At 45.8% G+C, this 14595-nt stretch overlaps 1 protein-coding gene across 1 annotated transcript; it reads right to left on the reverse strand.

Moving 5' to 3' along the window:
* Window positions 1-433: 433 nt before the first annotated feature.
* Window positions 434-4503, reverse strand: SMIM23 (small integral membrane protein 23). Its single transcript, XM_006195656.2, has 4 exons — window positions 4297-4503; window positions 1161-1212; window positions 884-951; window positions 434-646 (listed from the first exon to the last, which is right to left on the reverse strand). The coding sequence occupies exons 1-4, from the start codon at window positions 4372-4374 to the stop codon at window positions 434-436; spliced, it is 411 nt and encodes a 136-aa protein (XP_006195718.1). The 5' UTR covers window positions 4375-4503.
* Window positions 4504-14595: the final 10092 nt, after the last annotated feature.

The following is a 14595-nucleotide window of genomic DNA, read 5'->3' on the forward strand; positions in this document are numbered from 1 at the left end:
AGGAATGTGGAAAAGAAGAGCTGTGTATCAGGCCCCTCCTATGTGTCAGACACACACTTTATACACGTTTGATGCTTACTGTTTCCCTGATTCTTACTAATGAGACAGTTTTGTCTCCGCGGTTAAGGAATTTTGCACAATGACTCAAGTGAGTGGGAGAGAAGGGTCCCAGCCCCGCGCTGACTCTGAAGCCGGTGTGGGTTCCTGTGCACCAGAGCCCTGGTAGGCGGGAGGGCATCTCAGCGGAGCCCTGGTCTCTTCCTGACCTGGTTTCAGCTTTCATGGACCAGCAGTGCTCTTACTGTCCCAACTATTTTATTTTCCTGCCTGCATTGAACTTCAACTGTCACAACTCAGCCCTACTTAGAGGAAGCCCTGGCCACCCTTGTCCCCCTTCCATTTGGCCCCCTGCCCAGGTCCCAGCCCTGGCCCCTCACAAGTGACTTCTGAGGGTGGAGCAGGGCTCCTCCCGGTGCCCCTCTCCCAGAAGCGCATCCAGCCAGTCCTCCAGGTCCTGCACCAGCTGCTCCAGCTCTCGCACCTCTTTCTCTAGCTTCTCCAAGAACACGTGCAAGTTCTCCTTCAGCCAGGTCTGGATGACCTTGATCGGCTCTTCTGAGGGGTCATGGGCCTGATATTCGAACGCCTGAAAGGCAGACACCAAAGCTGTACCTTGAGCTTTTTCACGGGAGCCCCTTGCCGCTGGTTCTAAAAGTTCCCTGAGTCTTTTTGCACATTCTGCCTGAAGTGCCCATTCCCGCCTTCTCCACCCGGCCAGCTCCTAGCTATCCTTCAAGACCCAGCTCGTCAACAATACCTATGGGAAGCCTCAGATTTCCTCAGCCAAGCTTGATGGCCCTCAGCACCTTCTTGAATATGTTACCTGGGAAGTCATAGGATTCTGGGGGTAGTTACATTCTCTGATTCTTTCTGACACCTCCCAGCTTCTTCCTGAAACAGGCACGAACACCACCTCTTAATAAGGCAAAGGAGCAGGAGTTGGATGACTTGGTGGGTCATCCTAGTGGGATGAAGAGGGTGGAAGAAGGCAAGCAGTGGAGTTCCCCTTGGCATACAACCATCTGCAGAATACCCGCCTCCCCCCACCCCCAGCTCCGTGTGGACTTGGCTCCTCCCTCCACAGACCCCAGAATGCTCACCCGAGATCCCTGTGCCCACATACAGCACTAAGATCAGCAACGCCAACAGCGTCTGGGGGCAAGAAGAGGAGGAGGGCGCAGGTGAGTCCCTGGAGGCTAGACAGGCATCCCTGCTTCCCCCCGCAGAGCGCTAGGCTTGGGGCTGCTGCAAGATCCCTGTTACAGCTTCACTTTTTTCTGGTTATCTAAGCCACACGTGCTTACTGCAAACCCCCCAACACTGCAGAAGTAGACACCACGGCGACTTATGTTTTGTTGGTTCTGTCCCTCCTCCCTCCCTGCTGAGAAGGAAGGCCCACCTCTGTTCTTGTGCCTTGCCTCACTTTTATGTTTTCTGTTTTAAATGATCTTTAAAAGGAGTCGACTTTACTGTGGTATAATTCACATACGATAAAATGCACGTTTTAAATGTACAGTTTGATGAGTTTGGACAAATGCCTGTACTTGGGGACTGCCGTCTCAGTCAAGACACAGAACACGTGCATCACCCTAGAAGGTGCCTTTGTGTGCTCTCGTGGTCACCCTCTCCTTCCCCCGGTCCTGCCTTGGGGATCCGCTGATCTCCTCTGTCACCAGGGAACAGTTTTTCCTGTCCTGTAACTTCCCTAAATGAAACCACACATTACGTACTTTCTTTGTTGAGTTACTTTGACTCGACCTAATGCTTCTGAGATGTCTCCATGCTTTTGTGTTCAAGGTGATGGATGAATGCTATTATATTGTATGAATATAGCACAGTGAATCTCTTCACTTATTAACGGGCTTTTGGATTGTTCCTACTTTCCGGCCATTGGGAATAGAACTACTATGAGCACTTGGGGACAACTCTTTGTGCGTCAGGGGCAAACAGAAGTGGACAGAGAATTAAGGTGGCTGCAGTAGTGACTGGCATTGAATTTCCCCCTAGATGTGGGCTGAGCCAGATCTAATTTGACTTGAAATAATACATTTCTTACGTACCTGGGTTTGTGAAGCAAGATTTAGACCGGCTAGCACAAACAAAGGAGATAAGAGATTTGCATACTTTGCCCCTCCCCCGGAACGTTTTTTTTTTTAAGTATAAACTAGCAACGATACTATCATTATTATTAACTTTAAAAATAAACATAAATGACACAGCAACAACGTGGCTGAGTCTCCCAGACACACTGATGAGTGAAAGCAGCCAGACGTGAAGGTGCAGACTGTCTGACTCCACGCCCGTGAAACTCAGGGACGTGCGAAACTCATCTGTGACGATGGAAATCAGAATTGTGGTTGTGGGGCAGGGGGAAGCTGGGAGCGGCCCGGAGGAGCCTTGGGGCACTGGGCACGCTCTGTAGCTTGATCTAGGTAGCAACTGCCTGGGTGTGTGCACCCAATGTGAAATCATTGCACACTTCAAACTAGGGAACTTTTTTTCTCCTTAAAAAAAAAAAAGGGTTAAAAAGTTGAATTATAGTTGATTTATGATGTTGTATTAGCTTCTGGTGTGCAGCATAGATACATATATATATTCTTTTTCATTACAAATTACTACAAGCCATTGAATATAGTTCCCTGTGCTGTACAGCAGGACCTTATTCTTCATCTATTCTGTATGTAGTAGTTTGAATTGGCCAATCAATCCCAAGCTCCTAATTTATCCCTCCCTCCCTCCCTTCTTTCCCCCCAGTGCTTTTTTCTCTTGTTAACAATATGCCCCAAGACTCTTTCCCTCTAGGACACATAGAACCGTCTCATTCTTTATGGCTGCTGAGCATTCTGGGGTCTGAACGCTCCTCTGTTTCCTTAACCACCTCTCTGTCAGTGTGCTTTACAGGATGCTGTCTTCACCAGCATGCTTGCAGCTAGGCTTCTATTTTGTGCTGTGTGGAGGCAAAGGGAGGAAACGGGGACGAGAATTAAGTTTTAGTCCTTCTCTTGTGCTGGGCTGGGGCCTGAGCCAAATCGTTTCTTCTCTCTGAGTCTCAGTTTCTTCATCTGTAAAATAAATTTCAGTATAGGCCGAAAGAGCTTTCCAAAAGTAAAGGTGGGACTCCGTAGTCGAATCAGTTTAGGAAATGCTGTGGCAAACAAAGTTATGTGGATTTCCTTGCTGCAGGACTTGTCAGAGCCTTCATTATGTGACTGAACTATGTAAATCTCCAGGAGGGGTACAAGGGTATCAGCATTCCTCAAACCACGGACCTTTTAAAATGACTTTTCTAAAAGGAGCATTCCTGGGGTTTGGTATTTGTGGCACACTTTTTAGGAAAACCTGCAACATAATGGAAGCCCCGCAAGGCCCCTATCTTTCTGTGAGGTCCAGCATAAAGCAGCCCTTTGAACGTGTGTCTTAAACGTATGAGTGAACAAATCTTTTGGAAACATATATAGATCAGTCATCCATTGCTCTGCCTAGAACCCTTCAATGGCTGCTTACTAATCTCAGAGTAAAACCCCATCCCTTTCCACAGTGTGCAAGACCCAACTGACCTTCCCAGCCTCTTTTTCCATCCATCCCTCACGTCTCCACCTGGGAGGCAGTGGAGTACTGGGTAGCTTTGCTAAGGGTTCTGGAATCAGATGGACCTGGTTTCAGATCCCAGCATGTCCTTGCTGTCTGGATTTTTGGCCTTTCTGAGCTTCAGTTTGCCCATTTGTGAGTGAGGTTGATAATAGTTGCCTCTTGGAAATATCTTTAAGTTATGAGTGAGGAGGTAAAAGCAGCAGGCTGTGCTTGGAAAATGCTAACATTTTCCATTTTGAGAAAATCCTACGTGAGGTTTAAATTTTAACCCTAAGAACAAATGCTCCAGGACCTCCCAATTCAGGTGTGCTCTCCTATTTATTTTAATTCATTCATTCATTCATTCATTCAGCACCTATTATGCACCAAATATCCTTCTACGCACTAGGAATATAGCAGAAAGCTACATAGAAAACCCATCGCTCCTGGAGCCTACCCCCTGCCGGCAGTGTGGAGAATTAGTGAGCATCAGTAGTGGCTTCTAGAAAAAGCTCTGTGAGCTCCTACAGTATGTCCCACCAGGCTGGGCTCCAGGGAGAGTCCGACCGAAAGCTCACTCCTGACTTTGAGGGCCTTACAATCTGCCTGGAGTGGCGGAGGGAGCCCAGGTGCCAGGAAAGCAGCGTACACCTGGTCTGGCCTCACCTGCTTCTTGTCCTCGCTGCGACTGCTCCTTCTCTCAGCTGCCACTCGCCCCCTGCTGCCCACCTGCTGGATCACCATGGCCTCAGGTCAGGCTGCCTGGCCAGATCCCCACTGGACAGGCAAATTGGTACCCTCCCCGCCCCTCCCCCAGCCTCTGGTCACCAGGCATCCCCGTGGCAATGGGTTCTGATGTCACAGAAGGTGGGGACAACGAGGCCCCCACCCTGTCACCACCCTGATTTTTAACCCCATCCCTCTTTTCTTTTTTTTCCGTAAAAACAAAGACCAGAAAGAAATGCATCGAAGGACTGTATTTTAGGATGATGTTTTTTTCTGATCCTTTTTCTATATCTCCAATTTTTAATAAAATGCAAGTTTTATAATACAAAACAAAAAAAGGTATTTTTAATTGAAATCTTTATTGAGGTAATTGTAGATTCACATGCGGTTGTAGGAAATAATATAAGAGACCCTGCGTACCCTCTGGTGCTAACAATCTATCAGTCTTATTAAAACCTCTCCAGTTTCACTTGTGTTCATTTGTGTGTATTTAATTCTAAATAATTCTGTCACATGGGTAGATTTGTGTATCCACTACAACAGTCACAATACAGAAGAATTCCCAAACCGCAGGGTCCCTGTGTTACCCTCTGAGGCCCGCGCCTCCCTCTGCCCGCCTCCCTCACTGTCTCTAATTCCTGGCATTCCTAGAAACCACTAATCTGTCATCTATTTCTAAAATTTTTTCTTTTCAAAAATGTTGTATCAGTGGAATCAAGTGGTCTGTGACCTTTGGAGACTGGATTTTTTGTACTTAACGTAATTCTCTGGAAATTCATCCTGATTGTCATGCATCTGTAATTCATTCCCCTTCCTTCCTTCCCTCCTTGCTCCCTTCCTTCCTTCCTTCCTTCCTTCTTTCCTTCCTTCTTTCTTTCCTTCTTTTCTTCCTTCCTTCCTTTCTTCCAACTGTATCACAATTTATTTACCAATTCCTATTTTTAGGCCATTTCTATTTCTTTTTTTTTTAATTGAAGTTAATCAGTTTACAATATTGTGTTACTTCCTGGTGTATAGCATAGTGATTTGGTTATACATATATGTATTCCTTTTCATTATAGGCCATTATAAGGTATTGAATAGAGTTCCCTGTGCTACGTACTCCCCTTTCTTTCTGTGTCGTATTCCATGGCAGGGATGTGCCACAGTTTACCATTTACCCACTGAAGGACCTCTGGGCTCTCTCCAGTTTGGGCACTTATGAATAAAGCTAATATGCACACTCTTTACAGGCATACTTTGGTTTATTGCACTTTGCAGGTACTGTGGTTTTTTTTTTTTTTTTTTTTTTTAACAAATTGAAGATTTGTGGCAACCCCGCATGAAGCAAGTCTGTCGACACCATTCTTTCCAACCTCATTTGTTCATTTAATGTCCCTGTGTCACATTTTGGTAATTCTCACCATATTTCAAACTTTTTCACTATTATCGTATTTGTTATGATGATCTGTGATCAGTAATCTTTGATATTACTACTACAACTTGCTGAAGGCTCAGATAATGGTTAGCATTTTTTTAGCAATAAAGTATTTTTTAATTAAAGTGTGTACATTGTTTTAGACATAATGCTTTTGCACACTTATAGACTACAGTATAGTGTAAACATAAATTTTAAACACACTGAGAAACCAAAAAACTGTTTGTGAGTTGCTTTATTGTGATATTCACTTTATTGCTGTGGTCTGGGACCAAACCTGCAATATTTCTGATGTATGCCTGTACAGGTTTTCTTGTGAACCTAAGTTTTTATTTCTCTGGGATGCCTAAGAGGTCAGTTGTTGGATTATATGGTTATTGCATGATAGTTTTATAAGATGCTGTCAAAGCATTTCCTAGAATGGCTGTACCATTTCAACATTCTCATCAGCAATGTATGAACAATACAGTTTCTCCTCATCCTCACCAGCATTGATGGTTTCATTATTTTTTATTTTAGACATTTTAGTAGGTATATAGTGATATCTCATTGCAGTTTGAGTCTGCATTTTCTTGATAGCTGATTATGTTGGACACCTTCTCATGTGCTTATTTGCCATCTCTATCTCCTCTTCAGTGAAATGTCTGTTCAAATCTGCCCATTTTCTAATTGGATTGTGTTTTCTTTCTTTCTTTTTTTTTCACAGCTGAGTTTTGAGAGCTCTTTATATATTTCAGATCTTCGTCCTTTTTTTTGGGTGTACAGTTTGTAAATATTTTCTCCCAGCCTTAGCTTGTCTCTTCATCTTCTTCACATAGATTTCTGCAGAGGAAAAAGTTTTAATTTTGATGAGGTCCAAGTTATCCATTTTATTCTTTTGTGAATCATGTTTTTTTTTTTGTATGTCAAATCTAAGAACTCTTCACTAGCTCTAGAAGCAGAAGATTTTCTCCTATTTTAAAAAAAGTTTGATAGGTTTATGTTCACATTCCAATCCTGCCTGGAGTTAATGCGTATCAGGTGTGAAGTTTGGATCAAGGTTCACTTTTTTGCTTATGAATGTCCATTTTGCTTCAGCACTGTTGGTTAAACACATTGTCCTTCCTCCTTTGAATTTCTTTTGCATCTTTGTCAAAAATAATCTGAGCATATATGAGTGGGTCTATTTCTGGGTTCTCTGTTCTGTTGCGTGGGTCTGTGTATCGATCCCCACACCGACACCAACCGTCTGGATTATAGCTATACAGTTAGCCTGAATGCTGAGTAGAGTGATTTCTCCCACTTTGTTTTTCTTTGTCAAGATGGTTTCAGCACTTCTAGGGCCTACAGCTTTCAATAGAAATGTTAAAATATGATGTCTATGATTACAAAAGAACCTTGCTAGCAGGAATTTTGACAGGAATTGCATTAAACCTACAGATCTCTTGGGGAAGAACTGTCATCTTTACTATGTGTCTTCCAACCTGTGAACACCATTTATTTAAGTTTTCTTTGATCAGCATTCTGTAATTTTCAGCACACAGATCCTATACATGTTCTATTAAGTGTATATTTAAACATTTCACTTTCTTTTGGGCGTCCCTCATATTTTAAAAGCCTCCATCTACCAGAGAAAATTCATGTGTTCAGAAATCGTTAATTTTCAACATTTTGATGAGCTACCTTTCCCAAAGGTGCACATATAGTAGGTGCTCAATGAAGCACCTACTATGTGCTAGGCATTTCACTAGTTTATTTTATTACATCTTCTTCGGGCTATAACTCTGTAGGTAGCTGGGGATTAAGTGTGTTTTACTAGCTATTGTATCTCTAAATCCCATTATGCAGCTTGTTGCTACAAAATGTTCAGTAAAAATATTGATTGAATGAGTGAATAATGAGCAACTTCACAACTGTGGGTTCTGAGAGGCCATGAGCTGTGTCTGGTGAATACATTTTTGTATTTCATAGTACTTGGATCTGTAAATATTTGCTGAATGAGTAAAGCAGGTGGTATGGTTTTAATTTCACCAGTGAAGAGGCTGAACAGCCAAGGAAAGATATTAACCGTAGTAACTGTCATGTACTGAGCATCAACTCTGTTCTAGGCCCCAAGCAAGTGCTTTCCTTGCATTATCTCATCTAATCCTCGTAGCTGCCCTGCAAGATTGGAGCTGTCAGTCTTTCTGTCTGGGTGTTACTTTGCTTGTTCAAGATCATACGCTTTACTAGGGGTCTGAGTGCAGGTCTGTTAACTCCAAAGCCTTTTAGTTTACCCCAAAGGGTTAATGTAATTTCAGCCAAAAGCAAAGAAAGTTGCTATTCTTGTTATCCTTTGTGGCTTTATTGTGAGTGAGAAGATGTGGGAATCCCTTTAAACTTTTGAAATACCGAAATTCGCTATACTCCCTCCTCCCTCTCCAATTCCATGGCGACCCCAGTTTGGTACCCAGGGATTTCAAACAATCTCCACCCCTTCTTCTTCTTCCCCCTTCTTCTGTGCATCCTTATTATCATCCTAAGAGATTTCAAGAAAGTACTGAGTATGGAGCTCTGTGCGAAGTGCTTTGTATGTATTGACTTACTGTAGTGTGATTTCAACTCTGGATGGTAAATAATATGATTATCCCCATTTTACAGATGAAGAGACTGAGGCTCACAGTGGTTAAGTCCCTTTCCCAAAGTGACACAGCTAGTGAGAAGCGCAGTTGAGATCTGAGCTTCGCGGGTCTGATTCGAGCACCCAGGCGCTTGATGGCCATGAGACACTGCCCCTTCCGTGGGGAAACTTGAGACTAGAAAAAGAAAGGGATCACCCAAGCCAGTCAGAAAAAAAGGAACCAGAACTCAACTCTCTTGCGCCCACCTGGGGACTCTTCAAAAGGCCATCTGCATCATTTCTGTGGTCCTGCATGTGGGCAGCTGCTGGCTTCTGGGGCTTTACCTCGCGGAAGCGTTTCAAATGTGAAATGCAGATACTCAAGGACTGCCCATTAAACTAATTACAGCACATCGAAAGGAACGAATTACAGCCATGGAAAGAGATGATAACCAGAAACATTTTCCTGGAAACCCAATGAATTCTTCCAGGAAACTGCTCTAAAGAGCAGCTATGAGTTGGGGAGCTTCTGGGATTCATTCTGAGGGCCATTTCCTGGGGCTGGGAGGAGAGGGACGCCAAGCTTCCCTGCCCGATCCTCAGAGCGCACGCCTAGAATCTCGTGTGCGTGGTGTGGGCTGCGGGCTGGGACAGGGTTTGGTAGGTGCCCGGCGAGGTGCCTCCCATCCTCCCCCGCCAGCCAACGCTCCTGCTACTCGGTACAGGAAGCAGGAGGGGATGAGAAAGGCGGGAGGGGCGGTGGACGAGGGAATCAGGCTTCCTGAGTGAATGTGGGAGTGAATGGGGGAGGGAGGGAATGAATGGAAAATGTGTGGGTGAAAAAAGAATTCCAGGCAAATCACTAATCGAAAAATTACACCTTATAAAGGGAGCAGTCTGCCCCATACCTAACAGGCAGCAATCAGTCAGAGCTCTGTGCGTGACTTCTGTCTCCCAAACACGCCTGGGTTGCAAATCCTGGTGTCACTGTTTTCTGAGTCTCGGTGATCTGAAAGATGAGATGAGTAATAAAGTATGTCTTGTGGGGTTACTGGGACAGCTAACTCGGATGGCCCTGATGAATAGTGCCTGGTTCAAAGTAGGAACTCAGTTAGTGCCCCCCCCCCAACCCTGTCTCCCTCTCCCTCTCCCCCTCCTTTCCCGGCTCCTTTCTCTTCCTTGCTTCTCCAAATGTTTATTGGCTGGCTGCTTCTGTGCCAACTCAATGCAAAAGTCTCCCCCAGTAATTTAAGAATACAGAGACTTTCTGTGAAAAGTCTGTCCAGAAGACTGATGTACATGGTATAATAGGCAAGCCTGGGTAGGAGTGGGTGGGACTTAATGGGGTATGGAGGAAGGAGACGGGATGCTGTATAAAGGAGGAAGCATTTTTTGGCTAGCTGGAGGGGAGAAGAAAGGAGATCCGGAGAGACAGCACCATGGGCAAAGGCCTCTCAACCTGGGCCTTACACTGGACCCCAGTCCTGGCCTGGGTCTGACTTGTACATGCAACAGGGATTACAAACTAAGATGCACAGAGGTACTGAACAATTAATAAAATGAGAGGAGTGGGCTGGGGGTACCACAAAAGGGCCTGGTGGGGACTGTGGCAAATTATAACATGTATGTCTAGAAGGGTCAGCCAATTGTTGCCATGAGAATGTGGGATCCAGTGTTACAAAATCAGATTTTTTCAAGAAAAGCTAGAAATTCAGTCTCTTATGTGAAATCTCCTGACTTATAAATGTTGGTGACAAATTCAACTTAAGGGGGAAAAAAAACCCCCCAAAACCAAAAACACTGTGTGGATGAAATGAAGGCCATTGGTTTACAAACTCTGATTTACTGTGTGTCTGCTGTGTGATGGGTGCTGTGCTGGGCCCATACACGACTTGTCCCTAATCCTCGTAACAGCCTTGCCACATGGGGCTTCTTACCTGTGAGGGCAGGCAACGGAAGTCCCTGTAGCTCACTAAATTTAGAAAAGTTTTGGAGGGAGGTCCACAGGGAGCTTCTGGAATAATGGATGGAGAGGCTGAAGATCCAGGGGACCACAGGCCAGGACATGTCACAGTGATAGTCTGAACCCAGAGCTGTATATGGGGGCAAATGTCAGATCCCAAAGCCATGAAAGAATTCCAGATTCTCTTGATGTCTGCGTTAGTTACCTATGTCTTCTCTAACAAATAGCTACTAACTCAGGGGCTTGAAATGACAGAAATTAATTTTCTCACAGTTCTGGAGACCGGAAGTCCAAAGTCAGTATCACTGGGCTGAAATCAAGACGTCAGGTTGACTGCACTCCCTCTGGATGCTCAAGAAGAGACTCCATTCCTTGCTCTTCCAGCTTCTAGTAGCTTCCAGCATTCCTTGGCTTGTGGCCACATCATTCCAGCCTCTGCCTCCATGGTCACATTGCTTTCTTCTCTTCTGTGTGTGTGAAATCCTCCTCTTAAAGGGATACCTGGATTGCATGGGGGGCCCACCCAGATAATCTTGTATAAGGAGATTAGTGGCATCTGCACAGTCCTCCTCTGCAATATAAATCAACATTCACAGATTCCAGGAAGTAGGCCATGGATATCTTTATGGGGATTTTTCCAGTCTACCACAGTGTCTGGGACATCCCCTGAAGATTCAAAGCCTTGGACTGGAGCAACTGTTAGACTGTGCCTTGTCATAGGCCTGGGCCCTGGCTGCCAGGAGGTGGCAGAGGATCTGGGCTTCTGTTGCTTTTGCACTGGGAGGCAAGGCTGTTTCACCCCACCTCCCAATCCTACCCCTCAAGGCTTACATATTGGGCGATTCCTTCCAGGGAAAGAGGGATTTGGGATGTAGCTTAGACCATTCTTGCTACCCCCATCTCCCATCTGCTCCCATCTGTTCTGTGATGGAGACCCAGCTTGGGTCGACCGGGGCACATCTGAGTGGCCAGCACCATGAGGCCAGGGACATCTCCCTGTCGTCCTCCTGTGGCCTCCCAGAGCTTCGCGCCGTGCCTGGCACTTAGTAGGAGCTCAGTATTCGGTAACAGCTTGCTGCCTCCAGAGTCCTGGTTCTCTCCCTGCTCCTGTTACTGCAGCAAGTGGTGCCCAGGATGCCAGATGAGTGAGGGGGCAAACGTATACATTTATACACAGCTTTGGCATACGCTTGCCTGCGGGGGATGCGGGCCACACCAAAAACACCCTTCTGCATGCCCCATTAACCAGAGGGCTAGGAGAACTGTGAACAGTGGACCAAAAAGGAAAAAAAAAAGTGAGATTAATTTATGAGGCGTTCTGCTGCCTGGATGGCTCATTGCATACCCGTTTTGGCAACGCTGCCCCGTAATGCGCTTCTAGACTTACTGTACTCCGACATCCAGGGGCTCTTTTGTAATTTGCCAAGTATTCCGCCGTTATTGTTCTAGGCACCTCCTGTTGGTCATTGGGCTAATTTATTTCAGTCGGAATTTCAGGACCAGACACAACTCTTATTACTCACTGCTTCGAAGAGGGAATAAAAGAGCAATTGATATTTGGAAAAATGAAAAATATGTCCAGAAGACTTTGGGCCCTGAGGCCAAGAAGGAAAAAAAAAAAAAAAACTGGGGGAAAGCTGGAGGGAAAACTGAGGCGGGCTCACCTCGTAATGCACTCTGTCGTGGCCCGTTTTGGAGACGTGGAGTCTAGGCATTGTCTGCAGACAGATGAATCAACGGCAGGGCTCTGAGCATTGCTCAGACACCTGCGTCCCTCCGCACACGGCTTCAGCCGCCACCTGCAGGAGCGGGGGTAGGAGAGATTGCCGGGCGGAGTGCTCACCTCAATCAGTTGTGTGTTCAATCGGGACTTGGGTTGCAGGGGGAGGGAGCAATCCCAGTGGGGCTGTTGAATTCCTAAGGCCACTTGCCCCCGCATCCAAGACTCTTCGTGGAAAACTAGCCTAGGAATAGAATTCTGAGATGGGACAGCCCAGCCACTTGATTTCAGGAGCAGTGTGGGAAACTGCAAGGTGTGAGAAAGGCTCTGCCGGTGGGCGGAGAGATGATTAAGAGGTGTCCCCAACTCCTGTAAGTGGTCTTGCTGGGGCTGGCAAGGGGACCGTCTCCTTTGCTGTGTGTGTCAGAGTGAAATCTGTGACTTCGCTCTTCCCGGAAGTCCTGCTTAAACGCTGGGTTTTTGGCAGACAGAGGGGTTTCTGCAAAGGCAGGAAATAGGGGGCTGAGTTTAGCCCTGCACTGGTCCAAAAAAAAAAAAAAAAAAAAAAAGGCTGCATAGAATGATGACATACATGAACACGAAGGGGTGTCTACGCTCGCTTTGGACTTGCCTTGAAGAAGCCGTGATGGAGAAGTGCTTAGGGTCTCGGGATGTAGAGCCAGGCGGTCCTGACAACAGATTCCTCCCTCCTCATTCATTCTTTGGGAGAGCTTGGGCGGCACGCTCTACCTTGCTAGACCTCAGTGTCCTCATCTGTCAGGTGGGGACAAAAATATCAGCCTCACAGGGTGTTTGAAAGGAAAATGAGGTAATGCATGTAAAACTTTTGACCTGCGGTGATAATAACCACTGCTCCCCTTTGGTTGCACACTCACGGTCAGGTGCGGAATTAAGCACTTTGAATTAATTCTCTTGTGGGATCCTCAGCTCTGTAGAAACATACTATCTCTGTTTGACAGATTGGTAAACTGAGGCTGGGGGAGATTAAGGGCTTCACCCAAGATCACACAAATAGGATATGAATTAAGGTCTGTCCGCCCCCAGATCCTGAGTATTTTTTTTCTTTTTTTTTCCTTTAAATTGAAGTAAGTCAGTTTACAATGTTGTGTTAATATCTGGTGTACAGCATAGTGATTCAGTTATGCATGTATAGATATATTCTTTTACATTATGAGCTATTTCAAGATATTGAATACAGTTCCCTGTGCTATACAGTAGGACCTGGTTGTTTATCTATTTTATATACAGTAGTGTGTATCTGCAAATTCCCAACTCCCAATTTGCCCCTCCACCATCCCCCCCTTTTCCCCACTGGTAACTACAAATTTGTTTCCTACGTCTGTGAGTCTGTTTCTGTTCTGTAAATAAGTTCATTTGTGTCATTTTTTTAGATTCCACATATAAGTGATACCATACGGTGTTTTTCTTTCCCTTTCTGTCTTACTTCAGTTAGTATGACGATCTCCAGGTCTGTCCATGTTGCTGCAAATGGCATTATTTTATTCTTTTTTATGGCTGAGTATTATTCCATTATATAGCACAACTTCTTTAAGCAGTCACCTGTTGATGGACATTTAGGTTGCTTCCATGCCTTGGCTATTGTAAACGGTGCTGCTATGAACATGGGGGTGGGGGGTGCATGTATCTTTTCAAATTAGAGTTTCCTCCAGATACATGCCCAGGAGTGGGATTGCTGGATCATAGGGTAAGTCTATTTTTATGGCTGCACCAAACTACATTCCCACCAGCCGTGTAGGAGGGTTCCCTCTTCTCCACACCCTCTCCAGCATTTATTGTTCATGGGCTTTTTGATAATACAGAGCCTGAGTTCTTTACATCTGCTGTCTCACATGGAGATTAGCACTTGTAGCAAAAAGCATATACAGTCAGGTAAGACTAGACCCAGTCTCTTGACAAGTCCAAAGCAGTCTCCTTTTCCTGTGGCGATGGGAAAGACCACTGTGTCTTCATTTGAGCACAGGCTGAAGTTGTTGCAGGAACATATGGGACCAACAGATCCTTTTAAACAGCAGAGTTATCCTCAGAGGAGCAGCAGGCCTGCTGTAGGAGGGACGTGTGGCCTCAGAGCCCGAGGGAAGGGGGAGTGCTCCGTCCTGGTTCTGGGCTGGGAGAGCAGCACGTTTGGGTATGTTCTGGATGTTCCTTCCCCTGTCTGACTGTATATATCTGAATTTGAGTAAGGTAGGTGGCCCAGGGCCTGTGGGATGGGGAGACCCTGTAGAGATGCTACAAAGACAGGGCATCCGGGCCACGGTGTGTGCTCAGTGTCTGTTAAATGAATGTGGCCGAGGATGAGCGTCCGGGACTGGCAACTGGCCCTCTGAACCCCGCCTTGGGTTGAAATGACTTCAAGATGAGACCAAAACATCCGTGTCTGGGACATTTTTGGGCTGAGCGTGCTGCCCCAGTTTGGACTGCCTGCTCTCCCTGATCTCATGGCCCCGGTGTCCCTTCCCCAGGGGGCTCCTGAGGAGAGCTGGGTCTGCTCTTGGGAGACCTGCCCCGGACCTGTGGGTTGG

Source organism: Camelus ferus, chromosome 22, assembly GCF_009834535.1.
Source record: "Camelus ferus isolate YT-003-E chromosome 22, BCGSAC_Cfer_1.0, whole genome shotgun sequence".
Lineage (NCBI taxonomy): Eukaryota > Metazoa > Chordata > Mammalia > Artiodactyla > Camelidae > Camelus > Camelus ferus.

Coding starts and splice junctions, on each gene's coding strand:
- SMIM23 (XM_006195656.2), bottom strand. CDS start 4,374: ATGGTGATCCAGCAGGTGGGCAGCAGGGGGCGAGTGGCAGCTGAGAGA. Junction 952..1,160: donor TGTGGGCACAGGGATCTCGG/GTGAGCATTCTG, acceptor TGCCTGTTTCAG/GAAGAAGCTGGGAGGTGTCA. Junction 647..883: donor AGAATCCTATGACTTCCCAG/GTAACATATTCA, acceptor TCTGCCTTTCAG/GCGTTCGAATATCAGGCCCA.